Source organism: Drosophila mojavensis, unplaced genomic scaffold, assembly GCF_018153725.1.
Source record: "Drosophila mojavensis isolate 15081-1352.22 unplaced genomic scaffold, ASM1815372v1 contig_74, whole genome shotgun sequence".
Lineage (NCBI taxonomy): Eukaryota > Metazoa > Arthropoda > Insecta > Diptera > Drosophilidae > Drosophila > Drosophila mojavensis.
In genome coordinates this window covers 19,595,875-19,622,886 of record NW_025318899.1, presented here as the reverse complement: position 1 = coordinate 19,622,886, position 27,012 = coordinate 19,595,875, and the positions used below count along the sequence as shown (strand labels likewise).

Here is a 27,012-nt window from a genome sequence, read left to right as displayed (position 1 = left end):
AGAATTATTTTAAGAGCCACGAAAACTAACCAATTAATTTAATAAAAAAACAAAGCAACAACCAGCCGCGTCGTTATACTTATCACTTAGTATGTGGATTAAATATCTTTCGCTCAATATGCTGCGACGCGCCGCGCTATCTACGCTTCAACTCTAAAGAGACGGCAACTGTGAAAAAGAAAGAAGTAGCAAAGCAACAAAAAAAAGTGCATACAGGAGTGGCTGCTGTGAGTGCGCGAGCATATAAAATTGAAATTGCCAAATCTAAGCAAGCATACACACGCGCACATACTCATCTATATAAATACATACATAAAACACAGCTTTTGTTAAATTTAATTTAACATTTGTGTAATCTTAACGAACAAAATAATTACTACGTACGAAGAAAATTCAAACAACGCCCAAAACAAAAAAAAAAAAAAAAAAAAAAAAAATTAACAGATACAAGTACGAGGAGCGGAGTAACAACGACAACAACGAAAGATAAATGCATACAGAGACAAAATAGCGACAGAAACAACAACTACTACTGTCCTTCCAAAAGGAGTCTGGTCCTTCGATGGCCAGTGTATAATATTTATAAAAAAAAGTAGACAGCAACTTGCGGTCTCTCTGAAATATACGAAGTGCTGGCACCGGTGTTCAATTTTGTACTGAATTTATTAAATTTAACATGAACGCAAGCGCAGCTTGCACAGTAGAGAGCGCACCTATGCGCATCTAACAGCGAGCAGCGAGAGAGCGATCTTTTGGAGAGCGACACTCCCGTGCTAGCGCGTACAATAACAACTTCTCTGTACAGTGGTTCAGCTTCAATTACTTAACCTATACAATTTCGATAATAATTCAATTAATAATTCATAATAATTCAATTTCTTATAATAATATAATAATATTTCAGAAGGCAAATATCCAAATGCCTTAACATCGGCCGCGTTGAAAGGCCGCAGGGCTTCAATAACATGGTGTATTAGTGGAGTGGCAGTGGTGCAACGCGATGAATTGCCCTTTTATATGTGCCATTTTTTGTCTTAACGACAATTACGCGCACTCTACCATCTCCTCCGACTATGGCTTCCGTCACCACGCCTAGCATCCACTGTTGTGGAGGAGCGTTGTCCTCTCCCACGAGCACGACTGCTCCGACCTGTATGTTCTGTCTCTCCTTCGTCCATTTTGACTTCTGCTGCAGGCTGAGCAGGTAGTCCCTTGACCAGTCGTTCCAAAATCGACGCTTGATGTTGGATGTCAGCTGCCATCTTTTTAATAGTGTCAGCTTGACGTCGTCGACTGGCTCTGTGGACGCGATTGGCAGCGGCACGAGCGTTGCTCCTATCAGGAAGTGCCCTGGCGTGAGCACTTCGCCGTCGTTGGGGTTGCTGCTGGGAGCGACCATTGGCCGCGAATTGAGCACGGCCTCGACCTCGACCAGCACGGTGGCCACCTCGTCTTGCCGTAATCGAGCGCTGCCCATCGCTTTCAGCAGCAAACCTTTGGCGGATTTCACCGCCGCTTCCCAAAGGCCGCCAAAATGCGGCGCTCGAGGAGGGATGAATACAAACTCCATGCCCCGCTCCGCAGCAAACATTTCCATGTCCGCTGTGTTGCCATGGAACGTAGCTTTGAGGTCCAGCGTGCGTGCAGCACCCACGAAATTGGTGGCATTGTCGCAGTACAGCTTCCGGACAAGCCCACGTCGACCAACGAACCTGGATAAACACATTAGAAATGAATTTGTGGTTAAATCGGTGACTAATTCAAGATGCACTGCCTTCGAAGTAAAGCAAACAAATATGGCAATATACATTTTGACTGGCGATTTGCCCCGAATTCCCAGCGAAACTAGTATTGGACCGCAAAAGTCCACTCCACTGATCTCAAATGGCCTATTTCCATGTAAGCGATCAGCGGGAAGATTGCCCATTATTTGGGATAAGAGTTTCGGCTTGTAGCGAAAACAATGTACACATTTTCGGACTACTGCACTGCAAGCCTGTCGAGCATTGACCAGCCAAACCTGCTCACGAAGCAGGCCCATTAGTACTAGGGGATTGGCGTGGCAATGAGAGTGATGCAAATGCTCCAAATAAAGCGTTACGAAACGACATTTTTTTGGAAGCAACAATGGGAATTTGGCATTATGTGCTAATGGTGCCTTCAATAAACGACCTCCTACTCGTAGCAACCATAACATACGCCTGCCATGCTGATGTGGGTGCAAAAATGGTGTCAGTTTTTGCAATGACGGTTGCAACACGACTGACTTCTTTATTTTCTTTATTTCTTCGCTGAATTCAATGTGTTGAATTACAGATATAACTGCAAGGAATGCGAAGCTTAACTCAGAAGCTGTAGGAACAAGTGAAGAATGACTTTCTTGTTTTCCATTGATAAAGCGGAACATATAGGCAACGATGCGGATTAGCTTAGAAAATGATGACGTTGACTCAATAAGATGTACGATAGGATTTGCTACCTCATCGACCGCGATCATAGTAATTGCAGTTCTACGCTTCTCTAGCAGCTCTAACTCCTTTGATAGGGTGATTTGTGGGTTGGCTGGCCACAATGTGTCAGAGAGCTTTAAAAATCCTGGTCCGCAAAACCACAATGATGTTTTAAGCTCCTCAACTGAACATCCCCGAGATACAATATCTGCTGGGTTGTCTTTCGTTGGTACATGACGCCAAGATACATTAGTTGTCAACTCTTGGATGGTTGCAACGCGATTAGCAACGAATGTGTTCAAGCTAGATGAATGCATTCGCAGCCAATGAAGCACCACCTCAGAGTCTGACCAAAATGTGACTTGATTAATAGGACAATCAAGTACTTTCCTTACCGCATCCCATAAGGTAGCTAACAATTCTGCAGCACACAACTCCAGCCGCGGAACAGATTTTGTTTTCAAGGGCGCTACCTTAGATTTAGCGACTAGCAGCCTGGTAGTGATACCCTTATCTGTTTGCATTCTTACGTATAAACAACAACCGTAAGCTCTCGTTGAGGCATCAGCAAATCCATGGATTTGACATCCTTTCGATTTAAGTGTGCCAACGTAACGAGGTATATGCAACGAGTTTAGATTTGAGAAACAGCTAGTTACTGCCTCAAATTCTTGCCTCATTTGAACAGGCAATTGGTCATCCCACCCAAGTTTGTGCAACCACATTTCCTGTAAAAGGACCTTCGCACGAGTTACGATCGGACTTAACAAACCTAAGGGGTCGTATAACCTTGCTACAAATGACAAAACGGATCTTTTGGTCTGTTGAACTTCTACTGGACAGTTCATGGAATATCTAAAGCTGTCATTCATTGGATTCCAAATTAATCCCAATGTTTTTGTGTCCTCTTGATGACCAATAACTATATCGTTTCTAGCTGGTTGTGCTGCGAGTTGTTTACAATTGGACGACCATTTTGTGAGAGGAAATCCAAACTTTTGAAGAATTGCGATCAAGTCTCGATGCAACAAGCACAATTCTTCGACGCTATCTGCTCCTGTCAACAGGTCATCAACATAGAAATCTCGGGCTAACGATCTTGCAGCAGCTGGATGAGTGGAAGCATGCAAGTCGCTTAGATGTTTTAAACATCGAATTGCTAAGAATGGAGCAGTCGCTGTCCCGTACGTTACTGTGTTTAATCGAAAGATTTGTAACGGATCAGTGGGCGTTTCCCTCCACACAATAAGTTGAAAGTTGCGGTGGGACTCGTCAAGTTCAATTTGACGGTACATTTTAGCGATGTCTGCTGTAGCAGCCCAAGGACGAAGTCGAAATCTTAGCAAAGTCTCCCATAACTGCGGCTGGATGGTCGGACCCACCATGAGTAGATCATTCAGCGACAATTGAGAGGAGGACTTGCTAGAGGCATCAAACACTACTCGAAGTTTAGTGGATGCGCTGTGCGGTCTTAGCACGCATTGATATGGGATGAAATAATGCGGCTCTCTCGGAATTTGATTGTTAGTTGGGCTCATGTGACCCAAGGCCAAGTATTCTTTCATAAAGTCAATATACATTGGCCGAATGTCTTCTTGCTTGCTCATTCTTCTTTCCAAGGCCAGAAATCGTCGCTTGGCTGTGTCGTAAGACGTACCAAGACAATGTGGGCTTGATTTGAATGGCAGCGACACTCTGAAACGACCCGAGGTAGTTTGGCAAATAGTCTCCACAAATGACTTCTCGCACAGTTGTTGCTCTGGGGTATACAAATTCGAATTAATTGTATTTGGCTTTTCTTCCAACTCCCAGAACTTGCGAACTATTGAATCTATAGCTATGTCGTCGTTTACGACGCTAATGAAAGTCGACGAACTAGTAGCTGCATTCAATGTTCGGCAGCGACCAGATACAATCCAACCAAAGGCAGTCAATTGCAATGTTGGGTTGTTATCGGATCCTTTTATTTTGCCTTCTCTTAATATATCAAAAAAGATATCAGCACCGAGCAACAAATCAATACGTTGCGGCTTGTGGAATTGAGGATCAGCTAATTGTACATTATCAGGTACCTTGATCTCTTCAGTGTGCTTCTCTGGTTGATACGACGAAATGGAACGTAACACACCAAAGTCTGTTCGGATTTCTATGTCGTCCGTTCGGGACGCTATCGAAGTTTGAACGCTGTGCCGAACAGATGACTGACAATTAGCAATGCCCAACAATTGAATCCCAGATCTTTGCCGTTTTAATTTCAACTGTTTTGCCAGTTCTTCAGTTATGAAATTTACTTGCGAGCCGGAATCTAATAAAGCTCTAGCTAAGTGATAAGATCCAGATTGATCTTTTATCTTCACAACTGCAGTTGCCAAAAGAACTTGATCAGAGGCTATCCGTGCGTGATTTACAGATGAAATCTGTGACGAAGTGACACGAGGGACTGCTGATACAACTGCTGAGCTACTTTGAGCCGCTTCAGAGCTGTATCTATGCAGTATGGTATGGTGCGGCTTAGAGCACACACGACAGTGGGCTGATTTGCAAGCAGCCACTGAGTGTCCTGTTCGCAAACAATTTATACAGAGCGGATAGCTCTTTGCGAACGTAAAACGTTTCTGGCAAGGTATTGCTGCGAACGACGAGCACGAGTGAATGAAGTGATCGTTCTTTTTTACAAAACACACGCATTTGGGACTCTGCGGCTCACTTGGCAGAGCGACAGCTAGAGAAGTTTTCCCAATTCTTTTCTTATTATCCTGAGCTACCTTACGACGTGGACCAGATGAGTCTTCAGCACTTAAATGCTGATACCGTCTGTTCAAGGCAGCTTCACAATCTTGCCACAATGGAAGCTTATTGTAGTCAAGATTCTCTTCCCACCTAGAGCGCGTGCCAGCGTCCACTTTCATCATTACCAAATGGATGAGCATGGCATTCGAAATCTGCTTATCAGATCCTAGCGATAAAAGAGATTCGTAAATGGCACGGACTGAGTCTATCAGCATGCGCAAAGATGATGCTGACGGTTCGGACATGTGTGGGAGATCAAATAGTTTTGAAATGCTGTTAAAAAATATGAGACACTGATTGTCGTACACATTTTTTAAAGCAGCTAACGCTTTTGGATAATTTGCATCTGTCACCTGATATGCCTTGACAGTGCCTAATGCTTCTTTGTCCAAGCATGACAACAAGTGGTTAAACTTTTCTATATTTGATAACCCTGGCTCGTTGTCGACTAAACTCTCAAAAAGTCCAATGAAATTCTTATATTCCGAATATTCTCCGCTAAACTTTGGCAGCTTTATATTCGGTAGATTCCTAGAATGTGACACTGAGCTAATCATTGTAGAGTTAGCGGGACTCTCACTTTTAGGTTGGCTATCACTACCTCGCTTCATAAGAAGTGCCTTTGTCGATACACACAAATCTTCTAACGTTGACCGAGGCACTAAATCTGCGTTAATGTCGTCCAACTCTTGTTGTGTCTTAAAGGCCTTTTCTATGTAGCGGTTCAATATCTCAAGTCGACATTCAATTTCAAATGGCTCTACTGGTTTAGTGTAATCTTTTAATGATTTATTAATGCGTGTTATGTCGTTTGTAACATTTTTGTAAACGGCCAACAGAGCTTCGACACGCTCTGATGATGACTCGTCCATAGACCTATTCTTTCCTCGCTTGTTAGTCATGATGCTATAAGTGATGCTCAGTTGAAACCAATTTCAATCGAAACAAATAAAAGTTCACTTAATGTATGACAACAAGCGAAGAGCAATTCAAGAATGTTAACAAATGCGCGCGATCGTAATAAATCTCAATATATTACGCTGGCAGTGTTAAACTATACTTGAGTGACTGTTACGATATAGCGAAGACAACAACCAAAATGTTGAGTGACTATTTGGGCAAGTGGTCTATTGAGTTATATTTGACTGTTGAGCGACTGAGTGCAATGCATTCATAAGCGAGAGCGCGCCGGTATGAATGCCAAAATATAATTGCAGATCGAGCTCATACAATGAGCGCAAAGCGAGAGTGCAAGTTTTGAGCGAAAATATATCCAAGTGACGAGCGCACGTTTTGAGCGCAAAGCGAGAGCGCTGCTGCGTGTGCAAGCGTGGGTGCAAACGATATTGCAAGTGAGTATGCAATGAGCGCAAAGTGAGCGCGCACTAATATGTGCAAGCGAGACAGTAAAACGAGAGCGCAACTATAAGTGCAAGCGCGAGTGCAAACGATATTGCAAGCGCGCATGCAAATGATGAGCGTAAATTAAAGCGAAATTTGCTGTGTAAGCGCGAGTGCAAACGATATAGCAAGTGAGTATGCACTGAGCGCAAAGTGAGCGCGCACTAATATGTGCAAGCGAGACAGTAAAACGAGAGCGCAACTATAAGTGCAAGCGCGAGTGCAAACGATATTGCAAGCGCGCATGCAAATGAAGAGCGTAAATTAAGAGCGCAATTATCTGTGCAAGCGAGAACGAACTTTTATGTGCGAGCGAGAGCGAGCTGTGAGCGCAAGCGCAAAACGAAAGTGCGAGACGAAAATGAGCAAAAAAAACTGTAACACACTAGCGGCGCCAAAGAAAACTTGGATTATGCGAGGCAATAGAGATTGAATTATTTGCAGATCAAAGGTCAATATGCACCTTATTATTATTTTTATTTATTTTTTTTTTTTTTTTAAATTTCAATTTGAAATAAGCTCAACACAATGTACATAGGCGTAGATTGTACATACATTAATATTTTGTATGTCTCAAGTAATGCATTTATTTATTTATGGCTTGCATTACTTGGTCATCTATGTGCTCTATGTATTTATGTACTTCCCTGATTATCCACAAAATCCATAATCCAGCTTCCTTCAATTCCAGAGAGTGTCCACCCGGGGGCGCCAAAAATGTCCTTCCAAAAGGAGTCTGGTCCTTCGATGGCCAGTGTATAATATTTATAAAAAAAAGTAGACAGCAACTTGCGGTCTCTCTGAAATATACGAAGTGCTGGCACCGGTGTTCAATTTTGTACTGAATTTATTAAATTTAACATGAACGCAAGCGCAGCTTGCACAGTAGAGAGCGCACCTATGCGCATCTAACAGCGAGCAGCGAGAGAGCGATCTTTTGGAGAGCGACACTCCCGTGCTAGCGCGTACAATAACAACTTCTCTGTACAGTGGTTCAGCTTCAATTACTTAACCTATACAATTTCGATAATAATTCAATTAATAATTCATAATAATTCAATTTCTTATAATAATATAATAATATTTCAGAAGGCAAATATCCAAATGCCTTAACAACTACAATAACAACGCAGTTACATTCCAGTGGGAAAGTAAAGGGGAACCGAGGAACATGTTTTCAACCAGCATAAAACAGCATAAAATTGTGAGCGAGCACATTTTTCTGTGAAAACCGAACGCCCGAAAGAAAAGTGTTGCCCACACACACACACGCACGCATACACACATAATTTAATATACATACGCGCGTACGCAGGCAAATAGCCGCACATAAACTAACCGACGCTCACATACACACACACACATACACAATGTCCAGCTGGGCTGAACGCGTGCATCGACGCGCTGCTGATTTGGGCAACGTTGTCACATCCTGTGGCCATCCAGCTACCGCTCCCGCCTATCCGTACCGCTTGGAGAAGGTGAAGTTCGGTGTGCCCCTGGAGGAGGTGTGCAAGCACAACAACAACATTCCAGGCCCTCTGCTTGTATTAATATTGAAACTGAACAAGGAGTCGCCCAATCGACGCGATGTTTTCCGTGCGCCCGGCCATCAGGGCGCAATGAAGAAGCTCATCCATTTCCTGCAGGCGGGCCGACTCGTCAACGTTGATAATTATTCGGTGTTCACCATTGCCAGCGTACTAAAGAAGTTCCTCCGCAAGATACCGAACGGCATCTTTGGACGCAGTGGCGAGATGGAGCTCTTTGCCATTAACGAGCTGCAAAACGAAGCCGAGCAAACGGACCGTTTACACAGGTGAGTTGACAACTTTGACAATTATGTGCAGATGTAGATGCATATATGTACATATAAATATATACACACATTTATGCAAACTTTTGTATATTGAATATAGTTATGTGTTAGCGACGTGACACGACCTGTAGTATACTCGTATATCTAAATGGTTTGCGCGCCATTTTCTTAAATATACCTTATCAGTTGAGGTAATATTTATGAGTGTTTGTTTTTACCTGTTAAATTTGAACTTCATAAATAATGCGGCACATGATCTTTATAGAGCCTAGTTAAATGTACTGTATATCGTGCTCACACACGACCATCTCTAGCAGCACTGATGTACCCATCTTGTGTCTGTGTGTGTATATATTGTAACTAGCTTGCGGTAAACTTGCTGAACCGGATCTAGATTTGGTTGCAGCTCAAGAATCTTCAATACAAACACATACCTGTACCTGTATGTACATGTACACACTCGTGTATGTGTGTATGTGTTGGCAGATGTTGGGTGGGTGTGCGAGCGGGTGAAGACGTCTGCGAATTTAGTTGAAATTAAGTGAAAAGCGTTGACTATGTTTTGCTATCGCTGCGTTTGTTGCTTTTGCTGCGTTTCACGCCCGTTTGGCTTGGCACTTGTTGACACATTTGCTAGATTTTCACCAATTTTCACTTGAGCGCTAAGCGCAGGCGACAAAAATTGGTGGAGAGTAATTCTCTGGGCTTGTAGTAAGTACTTAGTTTGCAGCTGTAAATTGAAATGTTTTGTTTGCCTGTTTGCTTTGCGTTGATTCGCATTGCTTTGCTTTGCTTTGCTTTGTTGCTGCAATCGATTTCTAACCGAACTGAATTAGAGCATAAAGCGTGGGCCAACCGACGAAGAGACAGACAAACAGACAGGCCCACGCATGCTCAATTAAAATAAAACAAAAAATATTGCAGTTTTGTAATTTACAATTGCTTCTGTTACTTTTTGTTTTGTTTTTTGCAATTGCAATCGCAGCTTGCAATGTGGGTGAAGTGTGTAGAGAGGAGAAGCTGAAATTGGCTGTGCGTGAAGCAAAGTGAAGTGAAGTGAGCGGCACTGGCAATTAAGCATTAACAATCGCAATCGATATTATCTTTCGTTTTTATCGGAGCTGCAGTGGCCTTGCCAACTTAATGCTGCTGAATTGGCATTTGACAGCTGTTTGATTGCAAACGCTTTATATGCGTCTATTCAGATTTCGCTTTTGTTAATACACTCTGCCACTTTGATATATGAGGATGAATGGGTGGTTGGATGCGGCAACTGCGTCAGCAGAAACAGAAGTAGAAGCAGCGGCAACAGCATCAGCATCAGCAGCAACAACAACAACAACATCATCAGCGCTGTTACATTAATGCTAATGTGCGTGTAAACAAATAACGTCAGCAATAAAACATAAATTTAAAATTCGGATATCGGTACATGCGTAAAAATCGACCGCCAAATGATTTTTCCATTTCAGCATTTTCAGCAGAGCAGCGGTTCAAACGTAAATTTTAATTTGGTTACTGTAAACTTTGCGTTCGTGGCCAGCATACAATTATATACACATTTATTGTTGTAATTGTTTATGTGTAGCCGCTGCCGCTGCTGCTGTTGCTGTTGCTGTTACCTTTCTTTTGTTTATTTACATTTTAGGGCAGGCGCAGGCCGCCAAACCAGCAAGAGCAACGGCAAAATGATATCTCTACAAACAGACACACGCACACGCACACACACATATGCACATTTATATTGATATGTATATACACAAACAAACACGCACACATTGAGCAACCGCAATCAGATTCGTTGCCGAATCAAACCAATGCGCGAAAATAGCGACTCTGCCACTGAAACTTTTTATAAATAGATACACACAGTAGACGCGCGTTTGAGACTTTGTATCAATTAACGTAAACGTAAAACGTAAGAGCAGCCCAACAGGTCCCCCACAAAACTATTGGCACTCAATTCAATCAGTTGGCACTTCATTTGGTTGCCGTTGTTGTTGTTGTTGTTGTTGTTGTTGCTGCTAAGTGTTATTATTATTGCAGCAGACGAACGACGGCAGCTACGACGTCATTGTTGCACGTTTTTGCAATATACTAGATAATCCTCAGCAATACCAATGCATATGTACATATATCCACATATGTATCTGTATAGTGTGCTAAATGCATAAGACCATGTGAGTTTGTTATTTCTGTAGACTTTTATTTGTAAAATTACCTGTTAGAAAAACAACAAACAACAAAACACAAACAAGACGCTGACGTCGTTGGTAGCTAAAAAAGTTTGACTGCAGTCAGGTGTGTGCGTATGTATGTATGTGTGTGTGTATAAATGACCCAACCCCGCTTCTTGCCTGCCGCTCTCAATCTATCTATCTATCTCTCTCTTTCCGTCTTATGGCTCTGTCAATTGTTTCGGTTTCCTGTTAGCTTCAACTTGTTGCCTAGCCAAAGCTTTTTTCGCTTCGTTTTGAAGCTTTTTCGAACGCCTGTTGCGCTCATACGCCTGTCCCAAGGCAGAGCTTAAGAACTTTACCAAACCATTTGCTACGAACTGTGAAGATTAGCGAATTCTCTTACAAAAATAAAATACTAATCAAATAAAATGAAAAATTTCTTTTATTGTTAAAAGTAATTTAGTGCTTGAGTTGGATAATAAAATCAAATCTTTTTAATGATGAGGCAAATCTAATTTCTGTCTATTGTCTAGGGTATTTAGACTTTGTGTCGCGGAAAAGATTTATTTTTAAATTTCTTTTTTTGGTTTCGACCTTTTCATATGCCAGCTGCCTGTCATATCATGCACACTGCCAAAGCTAATAGGATATTTACACAATTGCTGCCTGGTCGGTCGATTGGACTGTCCGTCTGTCCGTCTGTCCGGTTGCCCAGTTGCCTGTCTGTGACAATAGTTAGGCATAAACCTTCTTCTGCTGCTGCTGGCGAATATCAATAAGTGCAAAAAGAATGCAAAAATTGCCCGCTTTTGTTGGGCTAGACAGGCGAAATGGCAACTGAGCAGAGACGGCTGTCTGGAATATAAGTGAAAAAAAAAAAAAAAAACACGAGCTAAAGAAAAAGAAGGGACTGCGACTGAGACAGAGACGGCGACAGGGAAACAGTTTATAACAAAAGCCGCATTGTCCAATGCATTAACAAGAGGCGACGTGGACGTCTGTTTGGGTCTATTGCAATATCGACTGATGTTCACTTCCTGATTATTACATTATGTAGTCAGTCACGGACTGCACAGAATTGTGTTTTGTTTTGTTTTGTTTCGTTTCGTTTCGTTCGATTTTGTTGTCGTCTCTACTCTTTACTGGGTTCTGTGTGCTAAAGTCGTCATAGTTATAGTTGTTGTCTTAAAGGGCTTCGCCAATCGCAATAACAAATATACAAAAATAAAAATATAATATTATATATCTGTATGTATATACATATAAGAAAAAATTGCTACCTCAGTTTCCATTTGGCCACGCTGCATAAATAAACTTAAACTGCCGCCAGAGTCAGTCAGTCAGTTAGTCAGTCAGTCAGTCTCCCAGTATAAACAACACACAATGCCCAATGCCCAAACAAAACCAATGAAAGTAAAATAAGCGAGTGCACAATACAAATATACATTCATATATAACGCATATAAACAGCGATCTCTTCCACAGTACATACAGTCACTAAATTGTGCGTCAGTAGAGCTCATCGAGTGCGTCGCGCGTTGTTCGCCTGGCCCTGTTTTGGCTGTTGCCAGCCTCTCTTATTCATCTTCATTCTCATTTTCATCATCATCATCATATTCTTATTCACATTCTGTATCTGTCTCCATTTACCCTACTTCTCTGGGTCTCTCTTGGTTTGGGCTGCCTGTCTGGCTTGACTTTTCCAGTGATTGCCCTGAACTCTGATCTTTTGGCGCGGTCATAACCAAACCATATGCCGGACTAATACTACGATATTAATCTTTGGACTCTATATAAAACTTTGCTCACATTATTATGTAAGTCAAATAAAAAATTAAATGGGTTTTGCAGCTGAGATTATAATTGTTAAATATATATCTTTGGCATGTGGCTTATTAGTGTTAATTGTCTGAACTATAAAGCTAGAAGTTAGATCAGTAGCCGATGCCTTATGTATTTCTATATAAATTTCTATATAATTTATAGCTAATGCCAGCTTAATTGATGCTTCTGCAACGTTTTGTGCCTTTTGACTTAATTAATTGCCAAATGAGAATCGCAGAGAAGCGTGCAAGTGAAGAGTAAACGGTATCCGTATGTCAAGTACGCTCGACTTTACCATTCTCACTTGTATCTTGTGCCTGGGCCATGCCAGTATCTGGCTGTCTGCACTTGTATATGCATATATATATAGGGTATATATGTATATATGTATAAGTGAGTAAATTTATATGTTGAAACCGCTTCATATTTTTTATGATTATCGTGCGTTGCGTTTGCTGTTTTACTTGGCTCATTATTATGACGTATTGTATTTTTCATTCGTTTTTTGTTTTTTGTTACCGCCAACAACAACAACAACAACAGCTAAATCTGCTGCTGCTGCGGTTCGAGTTTCGCATCTGTTTGAATCTTTCATTTTTTTTCTCCACTTTTTTTTTTTTTTTTTTTTTGCTAAATTAACACAAAGGCTTTTGGGCGTGGAGCCGCGTTGCCGCAGACGATGAGACGCAATCGAAGCCGCCGCAACGATGAATATTGATGCAGCTGCAGCTGATGCAGACTTTAAAGATATAATTGAGAATTTGCGGGAAAAAGCCCTTTAAATAGAGTGACTGACCAACTCTGCGGCTTACGGCAACTATGCGAATCGCTATCCTTTGTTCTTGCTGTTTTAATTGTGACTCAAGTAATTCCTATTCACTATATGTAGACATATTACATTGACTCACTATTTGACTAATCTGAATTGCGATCTAATTAATGTGCAAACATTACTTTAATAAGAATTACGCCTGATTTCTTATTGTGGTTATATGCGGCATAGTATAAAATTGTGATAAAGCCTGGTTGCTTCCGAGTTCAGCAGTTCAGCACTTCAGCTACTCTCAACTCTCAGTGCCCCGCCCTGCAGTGTTTGTTTATGGGTCTTATCAGCCGGTAGAGCTGGCATCTGAAGTCGCTCAAGTGGCACAAGAGTTGTGGGAATATCAAAACTGGTTTCTCTGTAGGGCACAAATACGTAACAATACATATATAAAACATACATTCATTTATATGTGCATATATATATCTCTGATAAATACAAAAGAAATTAAAAAAAAAAAAAGAAATGAAAGAAAGAAATAAAACAGTTACAACAACATTTAAAAAAGGCAAATCAAATGCGGCACTTGAAAAGGCAGACGAGTGCGAGAGAAATACAAAAATTGTATTCGACTGCGGCTACGGCTGACATATTTCTTTTTTATGAATGAAAAAATACAATAATAATAATAAATGATTCATCTATAATGTGACGCAGCGTTGGCCTTAACAGTAGCACTTACACGCACACAGAGACACACACAGACACACGAGCACGCACACATATACATATAAATATGTGTGTTAAGCATACGAAAAACTATTTAGCATCCAATTCACAGAAATGCCTTTAAATATAGCCGGTTTCTTAAGCATTATGTAAAATCAGCGCCGTCTGGCTGGCAACACGGCGCATGCGTAACGCGTCTCGATCAGCGATTATATAAGCAGGCAGCTGGGTGCGTGTGCCCAAAATGCGGGTCTCTAATGTATCCCATTAATAATATGCATAAAATCATGTGTAGAAACAATACAAACTTGAATTGGATGTCTTTGAGAGAACTCGACTATGAAATGCCCTGAAGAAAAGAAGAGATTAATGGGCAGTGAGCCTTTCTATGTGATTTTCATATAAAAAAACCATAATAAATCATATTTTACACTTTGATATTGAACAAAAAGAAAACAACATTGGATCTCTTTGAAAGAATTTGATCAGAAAATGCCCTAAAGAAAACGAAAGTTTGATTGGAGTTGAAGTGAAGAAGTCGCCTTTCTATGCGATTTTTATTTTAAAAATACATTCAATTATGTTAAATAGATTAGACCTAGTTGACAGGCTTTAGCGAGAAAATTCTCTAAAGAAATGGAAACTTAATGGGAAATTAAGTATTAAGTTCATTGAGAGCACTTGACTTTCTGTATAAATAAATCGAATACTCACGCGTAGTAGTCATCTCTGCAACTAATAATTATTTTAGATGAAGGCTTGTATTTAAAAAGCTAATGCTTTAAATAATTGTAACAGCTGTTCTAGGAACCACTCTTGATGCTGTGCAACGCAGTCTGGGTATACCCATTTAATTGCAGTTTAACTATTTTTCACTTAATTTAAAGAATTTCGCGTCATCCATGTGAAATATGTGGAAACAGCTTTGAAACAGCTCGATTAATTCAAGCTGATTGTAAAATATAATCAATTTGTATAAATAGCTAAAACAAAATCAAATAATTTTGAACAATTAAATCGATAGGGGGACATTAATCATCCATTTCAGTTTGCGTACGACGATACCCCAAAAAAATAAAATATAAAAATAATAATTAATGCCTTATCGCGTCCATATCAAACGACAACGTAAACACTTGTTTCGTTAACCAATCGTTCAATTCTACTATTATATTGTTTTCGTTGCTGTTGTTATTGTTGTTGTTGTTTTTTCCAAACGGAATTCCTCGTAATTAATGCAATTAGTAAACAATTTGTACGCATTCCATTTACGAGTGTCGCCGAACAGCATAAAGTTGTAAACAAAAGCCAAGCCACATACATAGCCAGATACGTATTAATAATAATAGATAAGTTATCTATTATTTAGCTTAGATTGCTTTGATTTGATGGGTTCGAGTTCGAGTTCGAGGCATCACACGGCGTTGTCCTCCATATGAAGAAGTTGAAAAAGAATGGAGCTTAACGCACTCTTCGATAAGATTGGACCGTGGGCCATGTAGAATATATTTATGGTATTACAGCGGCGGCACGTTTTCATTTTTTAATATTTCATATATTTTTTTGGGGTCTTGTTTGCTGCACTTCGGGTCGTTGATATCGTTGGGGGCCAGACCTAAAAAGTTCAAGCCATAGGCTAGGCGGCCATTGCTCGGGTTTGCTCTGTTTGCTTCTCTTTATTTGCGTGTTTTTTTTTTTTGTGCTATGAGGAAACAGGTGAACGCGCTGATAGTTTAAAGATGAAGTAACTTTATAAAGCCTTGACCCACGATATGAGCACTACGCTGTTGGTAAACAATGTTTATCACTAATGCCCAGCCCGTTGATTAAAAGAGTTAACAAAAAGTCTGTAAAATCTGCTGAGCTGAAACAGAAAGCAAAAAGTATTTAAGAAGGCCGAGTCAGCCTGCTATCAAGCGACTTGGCTTACTGTAGAATCTATCGTATACTGTTCGGAATTTGCTTAGTCTGCCGTAAGTTGTGTTTACAAATATCATAGAAATAAGAAGCCTACGTCTTGGTTTCTAATAATCCAAATAAATAATCGGATGAACTTCTCGTTTACTGAGGACCTTTTGCCAAGTCATAATTTCTTTTTATACAAAAGTCTCATTTATTTACTTTTTTTCTGTCTATAATTGGAGCTGCATTTGCTGGCGGCCTATTATTGTGCCTTATCAATGCATTTAACACCTTTAGAGTGTTACATTTGTTGTAGTTGTTGTTGTTGCTGTTGTCTTTCGGTTAGTACGCTTTTCTTTCAGTCTGTCTGTTTGCTCAGCTCATTGTATAGCAATTCACACCGGCAGCTTAATAGACGATGGCGGCCCCTGGAGCTTACTTCTTATATACCATGTATTATAGTATAATTCATTGTCAAGCGACGCGTCGGTTATGGACGTTGACTATGTGTTTGTATCTTCGAGTTTTCACTTTTTTATGGGAGCCGCAGATGCGAAGAGCAAAGAGCATTAATTGATTGGATGGCTGTGATAGTTGCTTAGTTCGCTTCGTTGGTCTCTAGGTTGTGTAACGAGCACGATAGACCGAAAGAGAGGCAGAAAGAAAGAAAGACAGACAGATAGACAGAGAGAGAGAGAGAGAGAGAGAGGGGGCTGAGAGAGACAGACCAGTTTTGGTAGTTTGTTTGTCAGGTTTTCCAAGCCGCGCATGCCAAAATGAAAGTGTGAACAATTCAAGCAGCTGAATTTTAGTCTTCCTCTACCTCTGTCTAACGTCAACCCCCCGCCGGCACCCGCATACGCCCGCCTGCTGCACCCACCTGGATGGCTTTCTTCGATGGCCCTGGCTAGACAATGAGTCAGTGCACTGTGTAATAAAAACATGAGTAACAACTGCTGCCGCCACTGCCACCTAGATATGCATAGATAAGACGATCTTTATACGGGCTTCTGGCTTGACATTTACGCTTGCCTTCATTTCGCATTCAATGTACTCATTTCCTCTTTACCGCATTCCTCTTTTCTTACAGATTGTTTGCATCACTGCCCAAATATACGCAACATCTATTAGTTTTACTCTTTGGCACATTCCGCGTTATCGCCAGCAATGCGGCCCACGCATCCACGGGCATGACCAGCGAAGCTCTCGGCGTCTCTGTAGCGCCCAGTTTCTTTCAATCCTGCGTCAGCGATGGCAAAACCGCACGCATGGAGGATGTGCTCAAGTTTAAGGTGAGCTCTAAATACTTTAAATACTTATAGTGATTATAATGGATACTAAACACTCTTCCTTTTCAGGTGGCCACCAAGATCATGCAGCACATAATCGATAAGTTTGCCACACACGATATCTTTGGGCGCGACAACTATGAATACTATGCCCGCGTCACGGGGCGCATTCTAAAGGTGCAGGACGAATGGATCTGCAGTTTCCAATATCCCCCGCCACCACGCGGCAAATTGGCACAACAGAAATATGCATGTAAGTGGAGTGGGAAGAGGTGTCGGAGTAATGCCCGAGTTAAGATTAGGAATTACATTTGTATGTAGTTAGAAGTATTATTATACTTTACTGAATGAAACTATTTAGAATTGAAAGTTTGTACTTAAGAACTTTAGCTAAATGGAATCATATATATGCAAGTTTGTCTGCATAAGTTATGATCTATAATCCATATTTGATTTCTAGAACCATACTCAATATAGAACTATTTAATATTGTCAATTCGTAAAATAAAATCAGATAAATACGTGAGAAATATGTATATAATTATATATTATGAATACGGAATGCTTGTTCCATATAAGCAGTTAGACCTGTTTCTGAGTCGCAATACGATATGGAATATTTATAGTATCAAAAGCACCCACAATAAGTGAATATATATTATTAAGGCATATAGACTTTCATTGCATAAGAATTCAATTATTATAACAAAGGCAACCGTAGTTTTTATAAAGTTTTAAATATATAAATTTAAAAATATATATAATACAATATAATTATTATAACTAAGTTATTTAAATCATTTTTAATTTATACATTTAATATAAATACACAATGATTAATGAATTTTTCCTTTTGCTTATCACAGTACAACATTCTCTGGAGGCCGAAAAGACTTGGCTGCAGTGCCAATGCGAGCGTTGGGGCTTACGTGAGTACCTTTACTATCTTGATTAGCTCTATCTGGCTATCTATAAGCTGTGCTACTATTCGTATTTGGGGTTAGCTATGTGCTTAGTTCTTAAGTCCATTGCTTGGGCAACAGGCTTTTGGGGTTTCTCTGCTTTGGGCTTAACACAAATTCTTCACACACTAGACTCGCTTTTCCCACTCTCTCTGTCTCTGTCTCTCCTCTCCCTCTGTCTGTCTTCTCTGCCTTCGCTCTATCTATCTATTCCTCTAACTCTGCACTCTGCTTTGACTCACACACGCCCTGTACATATTTCATGTCTATTTCATTGCTCATACCAAACCTCTTAACTATAAATTACTCTTAAAATCGAAACGTGTTGCATGCAGTGGCCCAGGAGGAATCTCGCTCGACGCCCGCACTGCTGACCAGCTCCAGTTCGGCGCTGGAGAACAGCGTGCTGTCGCTAGGCGTGTCGCCGGAGCACTCGTTCATCGAGAGCTGTGCCCGTCTCTCCGTGTCGCTGGAGGGGCCGGGCATCTTTGCCATGACCAGCTCGCCGCTGCCGGCTAAGCGCGCTGGCAACGGCAATGGCAACGGCACTGACTATGACTACGACGACTATGTGGACGATGAGGAGGATAATGATGAGCTGGCCCATGACTTTGCCGCCGATCTGGAGCTGAGCAGCATTGCGCCGGCCACGCCGTCGCATCTGCAGCAGCAGCAGCAGCTGCGGGGCCTGCAGCAATTCAAGCAACGGCAGCAGCAGCTGATGGGCACAACGAGCAACTCACAGGACGACGACGACGATGAGGAGGACGACGAGGATGACGAGCTGACCACCGTGAAGCGTCGCTACCGTCAGAACAAAAAGAAACCCTTGCCCAGCGGCCATCATCAGCGACGCCTGCGCACCGGCACCAAAAGCCTCGACGGCAGCAGCGATCGTCGTGGCAGCAATGCAGCCTCCACTGGAGCCATTGCTGCGCCCACAGCAACCGCCAGTGCAGCCCTGGCCAACAGCAGCAGCAATGGCGGCAAGCTGAAGCAGCCGCAGCGGACCTGCAGTCGGTGCAATCGTGGCATACGCCACAGCAGCTCGTGCAGCTCGAATTCTGGCGGAGCCGCTGGCTCCAATGGGGGCGCTGGCGGCATCGGCGTCACTGGCGGCAACAGCGGTGCCAACTCTGGCGGCATGACCATGGAGGAGCTGCGCGCCGTCAATCGCTATGCGGAGAGCACCAAGAGTCTCTCGTATTTGCCACAGGTGAGGGACAAGTTCTGGCCTGGTTCTAGAATATCCGTTTGAAAAGGGCAATCAAATCCTTTCCCCCCTCCAAAAAAAAAAAAAAAGAAACGATATCCTAATCCAATCAACCTTCCCTTTGCCATTAGCAATCCTGCTCGAATTTTAAGTTCTGTATTCTATTTGCAGGTTTGAGCAAGCAAACTGCAAAAGAAATTCCGAATTAATCGATAGTCGATAAGTTTTTCTTGATTTGATGAATTTTTAACTCTTGATTTGTATTATTATTTTTACTTTCTTTATTTTGATTTTATTTTATTTTCTGTAATATTATCATTTACGCTGTTTATTTGTTTATTTTCCAATTGATTACCAATTTTGTTCAATTATATATATATATATTTGTTGTTTAATTTTCTTAATTTGATAAAAAAAAAATAACCTTTGGACGGCCGCCCCCCACGCTATGAACTTTTTCCCCTCCCTCTCACCTTTCTTACTTACTTACGAAATTGTTTTTAACTAATCTAAAACAAACAACAAACACAAAAACAAAAATGTTTTGGAATTCATTTATCAAAATTTTGAACGTTTGCGCCTTTTTCTCTCTCTCTCTGTCACTAGTTTTGTATTTTATTCTATGCTCTATATACTATATACTTATATATCTTACTAAAGCTGCGCCTGCAACAACAACAACAAAAACAACAACTACCACTTACAGACTCACAAATACACAAACACACATACACGCTCACAAATATATTTATATATATATAAATATATAAAAAACAACAATTTATTTTTACATTTAAGTATATCTTTAAGCCAATCTGGCACTAAAAAGCTCAGAATAAAACTCGAAAAAAAAGTACAAAAACTACACAAAAAACACACATTTAATTATGCAAAAAATGAAGAAGAGCAAACAACAAAAATAACTGTACTTTGTTCATTTTTTGTAACTACATTTAAATCATTTATAGTTTTATTTATTTCATATGTTCTTTAGCCAAACTTTAAAAGTGAAGAGGAGGAAAAAAACAAGAATCAACCAAAAACGAATAAAATTTTATATAAAATATAAAACAATTTTTTACAGAAACTAAATTTTACAGAAATTTTATTAAATTAATTCTTTTTTCATTAAATAAAAAAAAAAAAAACATTAATATTCTATAAACTTTTTTTGCAAACAATTTAGGCATTGTACATATATATTTATTTATAAGTTTATAAGGAACTCAAGCAAATTATGTCTTATCATTGTTTCCCGAATGTGTTCAGACAATTAAACATAGTTTGTATATCTTATATCGTATATCTTATCATTATAATAATTATTTTTTATGTTGAAGCCAAACTAAAAATACAAAAAACACAAACTGCTGCACAAACACAAACGAATTTGTTTTTTTAGCTATCTAGTTAATAGCTTAAGTTATGTTTTGATTAAGCCACGCAATTGTTGAATTTGCATTGTTAATTGTTAATTGTTTATTGTTAATTTGTAGTTTTGTTTTGTTGTCGTCTTGTCGTTGCCTCAATTAACCCAACCAACTCTTTGTTTGTTGCCTGTGCTCGTATCTTGTCTCTTGTATCTTGTCTCTTGTTTCTTTGTCTTTTAATTTGTAGTTTGCCACAGAATTAACACAGATTAACAAACACACACATTCACACACTCACACACGCACACACACACACCTCGGAGAGCTCCGCAACTGCATATGAAATTTCTTTCATTTGTTTCACAATAAATAATATAAACTATATATATATAATTTGTATGTTTCATAAAGTGTGCTCAGCAAATGCTTGTTGGCGGTTCCCTAATTATTATTTATATATCAATTTATAATCAGCTGCAAATTTTTTTTGCTTCAATCTTATTTTGTTTATAATGAAAAGGGTTATTCACAAGTGGCTAAAAAAAAATTAAATATATTATATGTGACCTTAAATTTCATGCTATCCTTGTGAATAATCTTAATATATGTTTATTTAATATTTTATAAACTATAATTTTTGTTCGCACTTTTTTCTCTGCTGCGCTGCCTTAAAACTTGTGTAAATAATAATTACAAAATTCTAATTTAAAATTGTTAACAACTCTTTTAATTATTACAATTTTCGTTTGTATTTTATTTATTTTTGTTTGTTTTTTTTTTCAATTTATTTAATATTTATTGAAAATCTACAAATCTACAAATTAAGGAAAACAAATTTAAAATTCAGCTTTTAAAAATAAAAATACAAAAAATCCTATATTAATTATGAACAAAATCGAATACTTTAAATGACAAAACTCTAATGCGAAATTTTTGAATCCCCGTCTTCCCCAAAAAACAACAACAACAACACATCACAACAACGACACATGACAACAACTACAACTACAACTACAACACCAACAATACAACAATATCAATGCAAAAATATTCCAAAATATATAAATCACACACAAATATGTGTTAGGTCCATGAACGCCAAACCGCACGCATGCGCACCCGCTCCGAATGGTTCTTGGGGCCACGGGATGCGGTCGTCTCGCTGCAGCTGCCGGTGGACACGTGCAGCAACTGCTGCCTGGCGGTCGCCGCCGCCGCTGCCGCTGGCTACCTGGGTGGCGGCAGCACGCGTGACATGCGCCAGACGGTGGGCGGCGTCGGCGGTGCCGCCGACATCGAGGCGGAGCGCAGCCAAGCCGCGCTGCTCTATCACTTCTATCGCCGGCAGCAGCGCGAACGCGAACTGGAACTGGAACTGGAAAGGGAGAAGCAGCCGCAGCTGGACGATATGATGGACACCGAGGACAGCTACAGCTACAGCCGTCATCATCAGCAGCAGCAACAAAAACAACAACAACAACAGCAACATATACATTCCAAGGGTCTGCTGCGACCGCCGCAGCAGCAGCAACAGCGTCGCCTGTTGCTGGACGCCAATTCGGGTAGTTATAAAACGGCAGCAGCACTAACCAACAATCACCAATTCACCAACAACGCACCTGCTGCCCAGCAAATGCTTAACAACAGCAACAACAACAGCAGCAGGGGCATCACCAGCAGCAGCAGCAACAGCAATAACAACAACCTGATGTTGCCGCATGCTCGTAGCTTTCATCTACACGAAACAACATTCAACAACAACAGCAACAAGAACAATAATACGTGTTACTACTCGACACAGAATCTGTCAGCCGCTGCTGCTGCCGCAGCTGCAACTGCTGCTGGCGCTGTTGGTGTTGTTGTTGCGCATGTGGACAGCGCCAGCAACAAGATTGACTCGGACAGCGACTGCGATTCGCTAGATGGCCGTGTGCTGCACACGCTGCAGGCGCATGAGCTGCAGCAGCATGTGCAGCCCACATTGCGTCAGCTGCGCCACTCCACGCCGCTCATGCTGCAGCGGCGTCTGCGTCAGCGCCAGCGCCAGTGCCAACGCGAGCGCTTGGACAGTAATGCTTCCGCTTTGTCGCTGTATCAGTCGTTTGAGACGCAGCGCGGCAGCAGCAGCAGCAGCAGCATCATTTATCGCAACAACAGCAACAGCAACCATAACATTAGCAACATCAACAGCAACAGCAACAGTCATGCCAGCAGCAGCAACAACAGCAGCGGCAACAGCAACAACAACTTTGTCACAGTCATTTTTAATGTTTTGGATTTCTTGTTTTAAAATCTTCGTTATGTTCCAAAATCTGTTTTCATTTGTACAATCATCGCTTAACCAAATAATCAGAAACAGTTTGCAAGTGGCATGTCCTGTGTCTTGTAGATAAATCCAGTAAAGCTCATTTGTAAAACTCTGTGGAGTTGTACAAGTCATACAAGAACTAACATTGTAATTTATATACATATATAGGAAATGTTTCAGCGATCTCTGAACTTTGTCCCCATGCAAAATTTGTCGAAGCATCGCCATGAATGTTGTTAACTTATTAACTCGTAATTTGTGTAAATCATGCATTAATTAACGATCGAACATAAATTGTCGTCTGCCCTGTCAGATATGATAAGTTGACTTGGTCAGTCGTATCTACCTTAAATATATAATACATATCATAGTCTTTAATCAGCTTATCTCCCTAATATATATCTCTGCAGAGTTAAGCTCCTTTAAAATCAATTTCTAAGCGATATTTGTTTAAGTAGCCTTTCTATGCAATTCTCAAAATCCAAAGTTAGCTCATTATGAGTTAGATTAAATATCAGAATTAGGGTTAAATACAATTTTGCGAATATTCGTCGAATATCCATCCATTTGCATGCATACAAAATATTTATTAAAAATTAAAGACCATTTAATTTTGTTATCGAAATATTTATTTCTAATTCTAATTATAATTATTGATAATTATTTGATATTGTTTTATATGTAGAACGCGTGCGCTTTCAGAAATTTTCAACAAATAGAAAATACCTTTTATTTCTGAATGCTTTTTATGTGTAAACAATTAGTATTTTGTTTGTATACAATAAATATTTACATTGATTTATTAAATGTTAAGCTTTTGTTTTGTTTAAATGTTTTTTTTTTTTTTTTTTAAATCGTATATATGACATTTAGAAATTGTTGTAAACACACTTCACATCAACACCTACCTACACACACTCACACACACCCACACACATCTATTGTAATTGTTGTTTCTATTATTATTATTATTATGATTTTATGTGTACTAACGCAACCCAGAAGGAAGAAATTTTGTGTTTTATGTTTGTGTTTTTCATGTATGTTTTGAGTTGTTTTTGGCTGTTAAAAACACGCCCAACAACAACAGCAACCATAAGAACAGTTAGCTGTACCAACAACCATCCGACTAAAACCATAAATGAAACAACAAAATAATATACATTTGATAAAAAAAAAAATTTTGTTATCGAAATATTTATTTCTAATTCTAATTATAATTATTGATAATTATTTGATATTGTTTTATATGTAGAACGCGTGCGCTTTCAGAAATTTTCAACAAATAGAAAATACCTTTTATTTCTGAATGCTTTTTATGTGTAAACAATTAGTATTTTGTTTGTATACAATAAATATTTACATTTATTTATTAAATGTTAAGCTTTTGTTTTGTTTAAATGTTTTTATTTATTTTTTTTTTTGAAATCGTATATATGACATTTAGAAATTGTTGTAAACACACTTCACATCAACACCTACCTATACACACTCACACACACCCACACACATCTATTGTAATTGTTGTTTCTATTATTATTATTATGATTTTATGTGTACTAACGCAACCCAGAAGGAAGAAATTTTGTGTTTTATGTTTGTGTTTTTCATGTATGTTTTGAGTTGTTTTTGGCTGTTAACAACACGCCCAACAACAACAGCAACCATAAGAACAGTTAGCTGTACCAACAACCATCCGACTAAAACCATAAATGAAACAACAAAATAATATACATTTGATAAAAAAAAAAAAAAAACAACGCCCCATTCTTTATGTGAAGCCCTGCTCAAATTCATAAACAAATTTTATTTTTCGTTTTTCTTCTTTCTCTCCCCCTCCGCCATCCGATGTGTGTACATATATATATATATATATCCATATGCGATCAATGCGTAACCTGTGTATATAAATCCGCATTTAATCAGTTGGCAACATCCGTTTGAGTAACAGCGCCGAGTCCATACAGTACGCAACGCGCCGACCCAACATCGTCGGCAATCCCAACAGCAGCAACATCAACATCATCAGCAGCAGCAGCATCAGCAATCCCAACAGCAACACACGCCGCCTGCTCATCAATGTGCCGCGGCAGTATCCACTGCGATCGTCGCTGCGACGCCACAAGGAGAAGCAGATTGGCGGCAGCCAGAGCAACAGCAGCAACAGCATCAGCAACGAACAGCTGACCGGCAGCACAGCGCCAGCAGCAACAGTTGGCGGCGCCACGACAGCCGCTGCAGCTGGAGTGCCGCTGAACAAGCCGCTGTTGCTGGTGGGCCTCCTGCCGGGCGCTGAGCAGCCGCCGTCTGTGCGCAACTCCATAGCGGACTGCGGCAGCCACGACTATGACAAAATGGACACCATGGAGCACCAGCTGAGCTTGGAGTGCAGCACAACGCTGAGCTTCAAGCCGCCGCGGCTGTAACAGCAGCAGCAACACCAGCAGCAGCAGCAGCAGCAGCAGCAGGAGTAATCCAAGTTGGAGGCAAGCGACGCAGGCTCAAGCAACATTTATAAAAAATGAAAATCGATTTAATGGATTTAATATTTGACTAGCGTTTAATTAAATATTAAATGAAATCTAACACACACACACACATACACAAACACATTTATATATTAACATATATATGTACTTGTATTTATGTGTATAGCAAGAAAAGGCTGATTTTCTTTAGTTAATAACGATAAAATTTAACGGATATTGCAACAAATTGCCAAATTTTATTTGAGACAACTGAAAAGCAAAATTGCAAAAAACAAAGAAACTACGAAATGAAATGTAATGCATTATTTTATTATTCGAATACGTTGAATTTTATAAATTATTTCCTTTTTGATATAAAGAATCTCTGTATTTAAATTTAATTCTGAACTGAGAACAGCAAATCAAATTCAATCCACTCGTAAACATTGTCAACCGGAAACTCTTAGGCTAGCTGCATTTCTTTTAGAAACAATTGACCTGAGCATAAACAGAGATATCAAAGCAACAACGAGAAACCAACAAACAAACAAACAAACAAACAAACAACAAATGTTAAATGCTAAATACAGTTTGAATAATATTTATTGTATATAGAATATACACGTTTTTTCAAATTTTCAAAGCAAAGACTCGCCCAGCAATCAAAATAAAATAAAAGGAGTTCAATATTGTTAGAACCGTAACTCAAAAACTCAATATTATATATATTATATACGTAAAAGTACAAAAACAAATTCGAAAAAATTAAAAAAAAAAAAGAATAAATAAATCGTGAGAATGAATTGCGAAATATGCATACTATTATATTACCACACACATACTTATAAAAACCCATTGTATATATACAAATATGTAGCATTTAATTAATAATATTACGTAATATCTAGGCGCCAAGAAAATTCAAACAAAGTTGTAATTATATTTATAGCTAATGTCTGTGTGTCCAAACAAGAAAACAAAACTAAGAAAGAAACTATATATTATACATGTTTACATATAAAATGTTAAACTAAAACTAGTGCTAGCACAGCTCGAGCAACCCACAGTAAAGGTGCAGAAGTGAAAATAGTTTAAATTCAAATAATGAAACAAATTTCAAGTAAAATGCGAAACAGACACAGACTTAACGATCTTTAGCCCAGTTAAAGCCAAGCCTTCCCAACTGAACAGTATGTCATTATCCTCTGCATAATGTACGCTCCAAACTCGTTCACTGCCCCGCTAAATCCTCCACATAATGCCTAAAATCTGTACCATTTCCTAGCCTTTTACCATTTAACTGAAAAAACTTGCTGATATTTCGCACAGTTTAGCGAAAAATCGAACAAAGTTAAGAAAAAATTCACACGCTGTGCTGCAGAGTTCGTTTGACAAGAAAACAAGAAGATATGAAAACTTGAATTTATATTTACATAAATGTAATTAGGCTTAGTTAAAGTTGAAAACAAAATTTAAGAATTTGGCCATTTCATACATAGTATGAAGCCAATTATGCTGGACCTACTAAAAAGTGAAATGAATAC

At 39.6% G+C, this 27,012-nt stretch overlaps 2 protein-coding genes across 6 annotated transcripts; one reads left to right on the top strand and one right to left on the bottom strand.

Annotated features, from left to right (window-relative positions):
- Nucleotides 1-874: 874 nt before the first annotated feature.
- Nucleotides 875-7,439, bottom strand: LOC122757530. The gene is made up of 2 exons (XM_044009873.1): nt 7,289-7,439; nt 875-1,712 (listed from the first exon to the last, which is right to left on the bottom strand). Exon 2 carries the CDS (start codon nt 1,595-1,597, stop codon nt 974-976), a length of 624 nt encoding a protein of 207 aa, XP_043865808.1. The 5' UTR covers nt 1,598-1,712; nt 7,289-7,439; the 3' UTR covers nt 875-973.
- On the top strand, nt 6,830-26,039 carry LOC6582998 (rho GTPase-activating protein 20). 5 transcript variants are annotated; one of them, XM_044009871.1, is made up of 8 exons: nt 6,830-7,092; nt 7,731-8,460; nt 16,949-17,150; nt 17,217-17,400; nt 18,014-18,076; nt 18,445-19,325; nt 21,780-22,254; nt 24,927-26,039. In XM_044009871.1, the coding sequence occupies exons 2-8, from the start codon at nt 8,012-8,014 to the stop codon at nt 25,424-25,426; spliced, it is 2,754 nt and encodes a 917-aa protein (XP_043865806.1). In that variant the 5' UTR covers nt 6,830-7,092; nt 7,731-8,011; the 3' UTR covers nt 25,427-26,039. The 5 variants fall into 5 exon arrangements, with proteins under 5 accessions (XP_043865806.1, XP_032587589.1, XP_032587587.1 ...); XM_032731696.2 differs by lacking the exon at nt 21,780-22,254 and having other exon boundaries at nt 6,832-7,092; nt 24,927-25,043; XM_032731697.2 differs by lacking the exons at nt 21,780-22,254; nt 24,927-26,039 and adding an exon at nt 19,494-19,596 and having other exon boundaries at nt 6,832-7,092.
- The last annotated feature ends 973 nt before the right edge of the window (nt 26,040-27,012 follow it).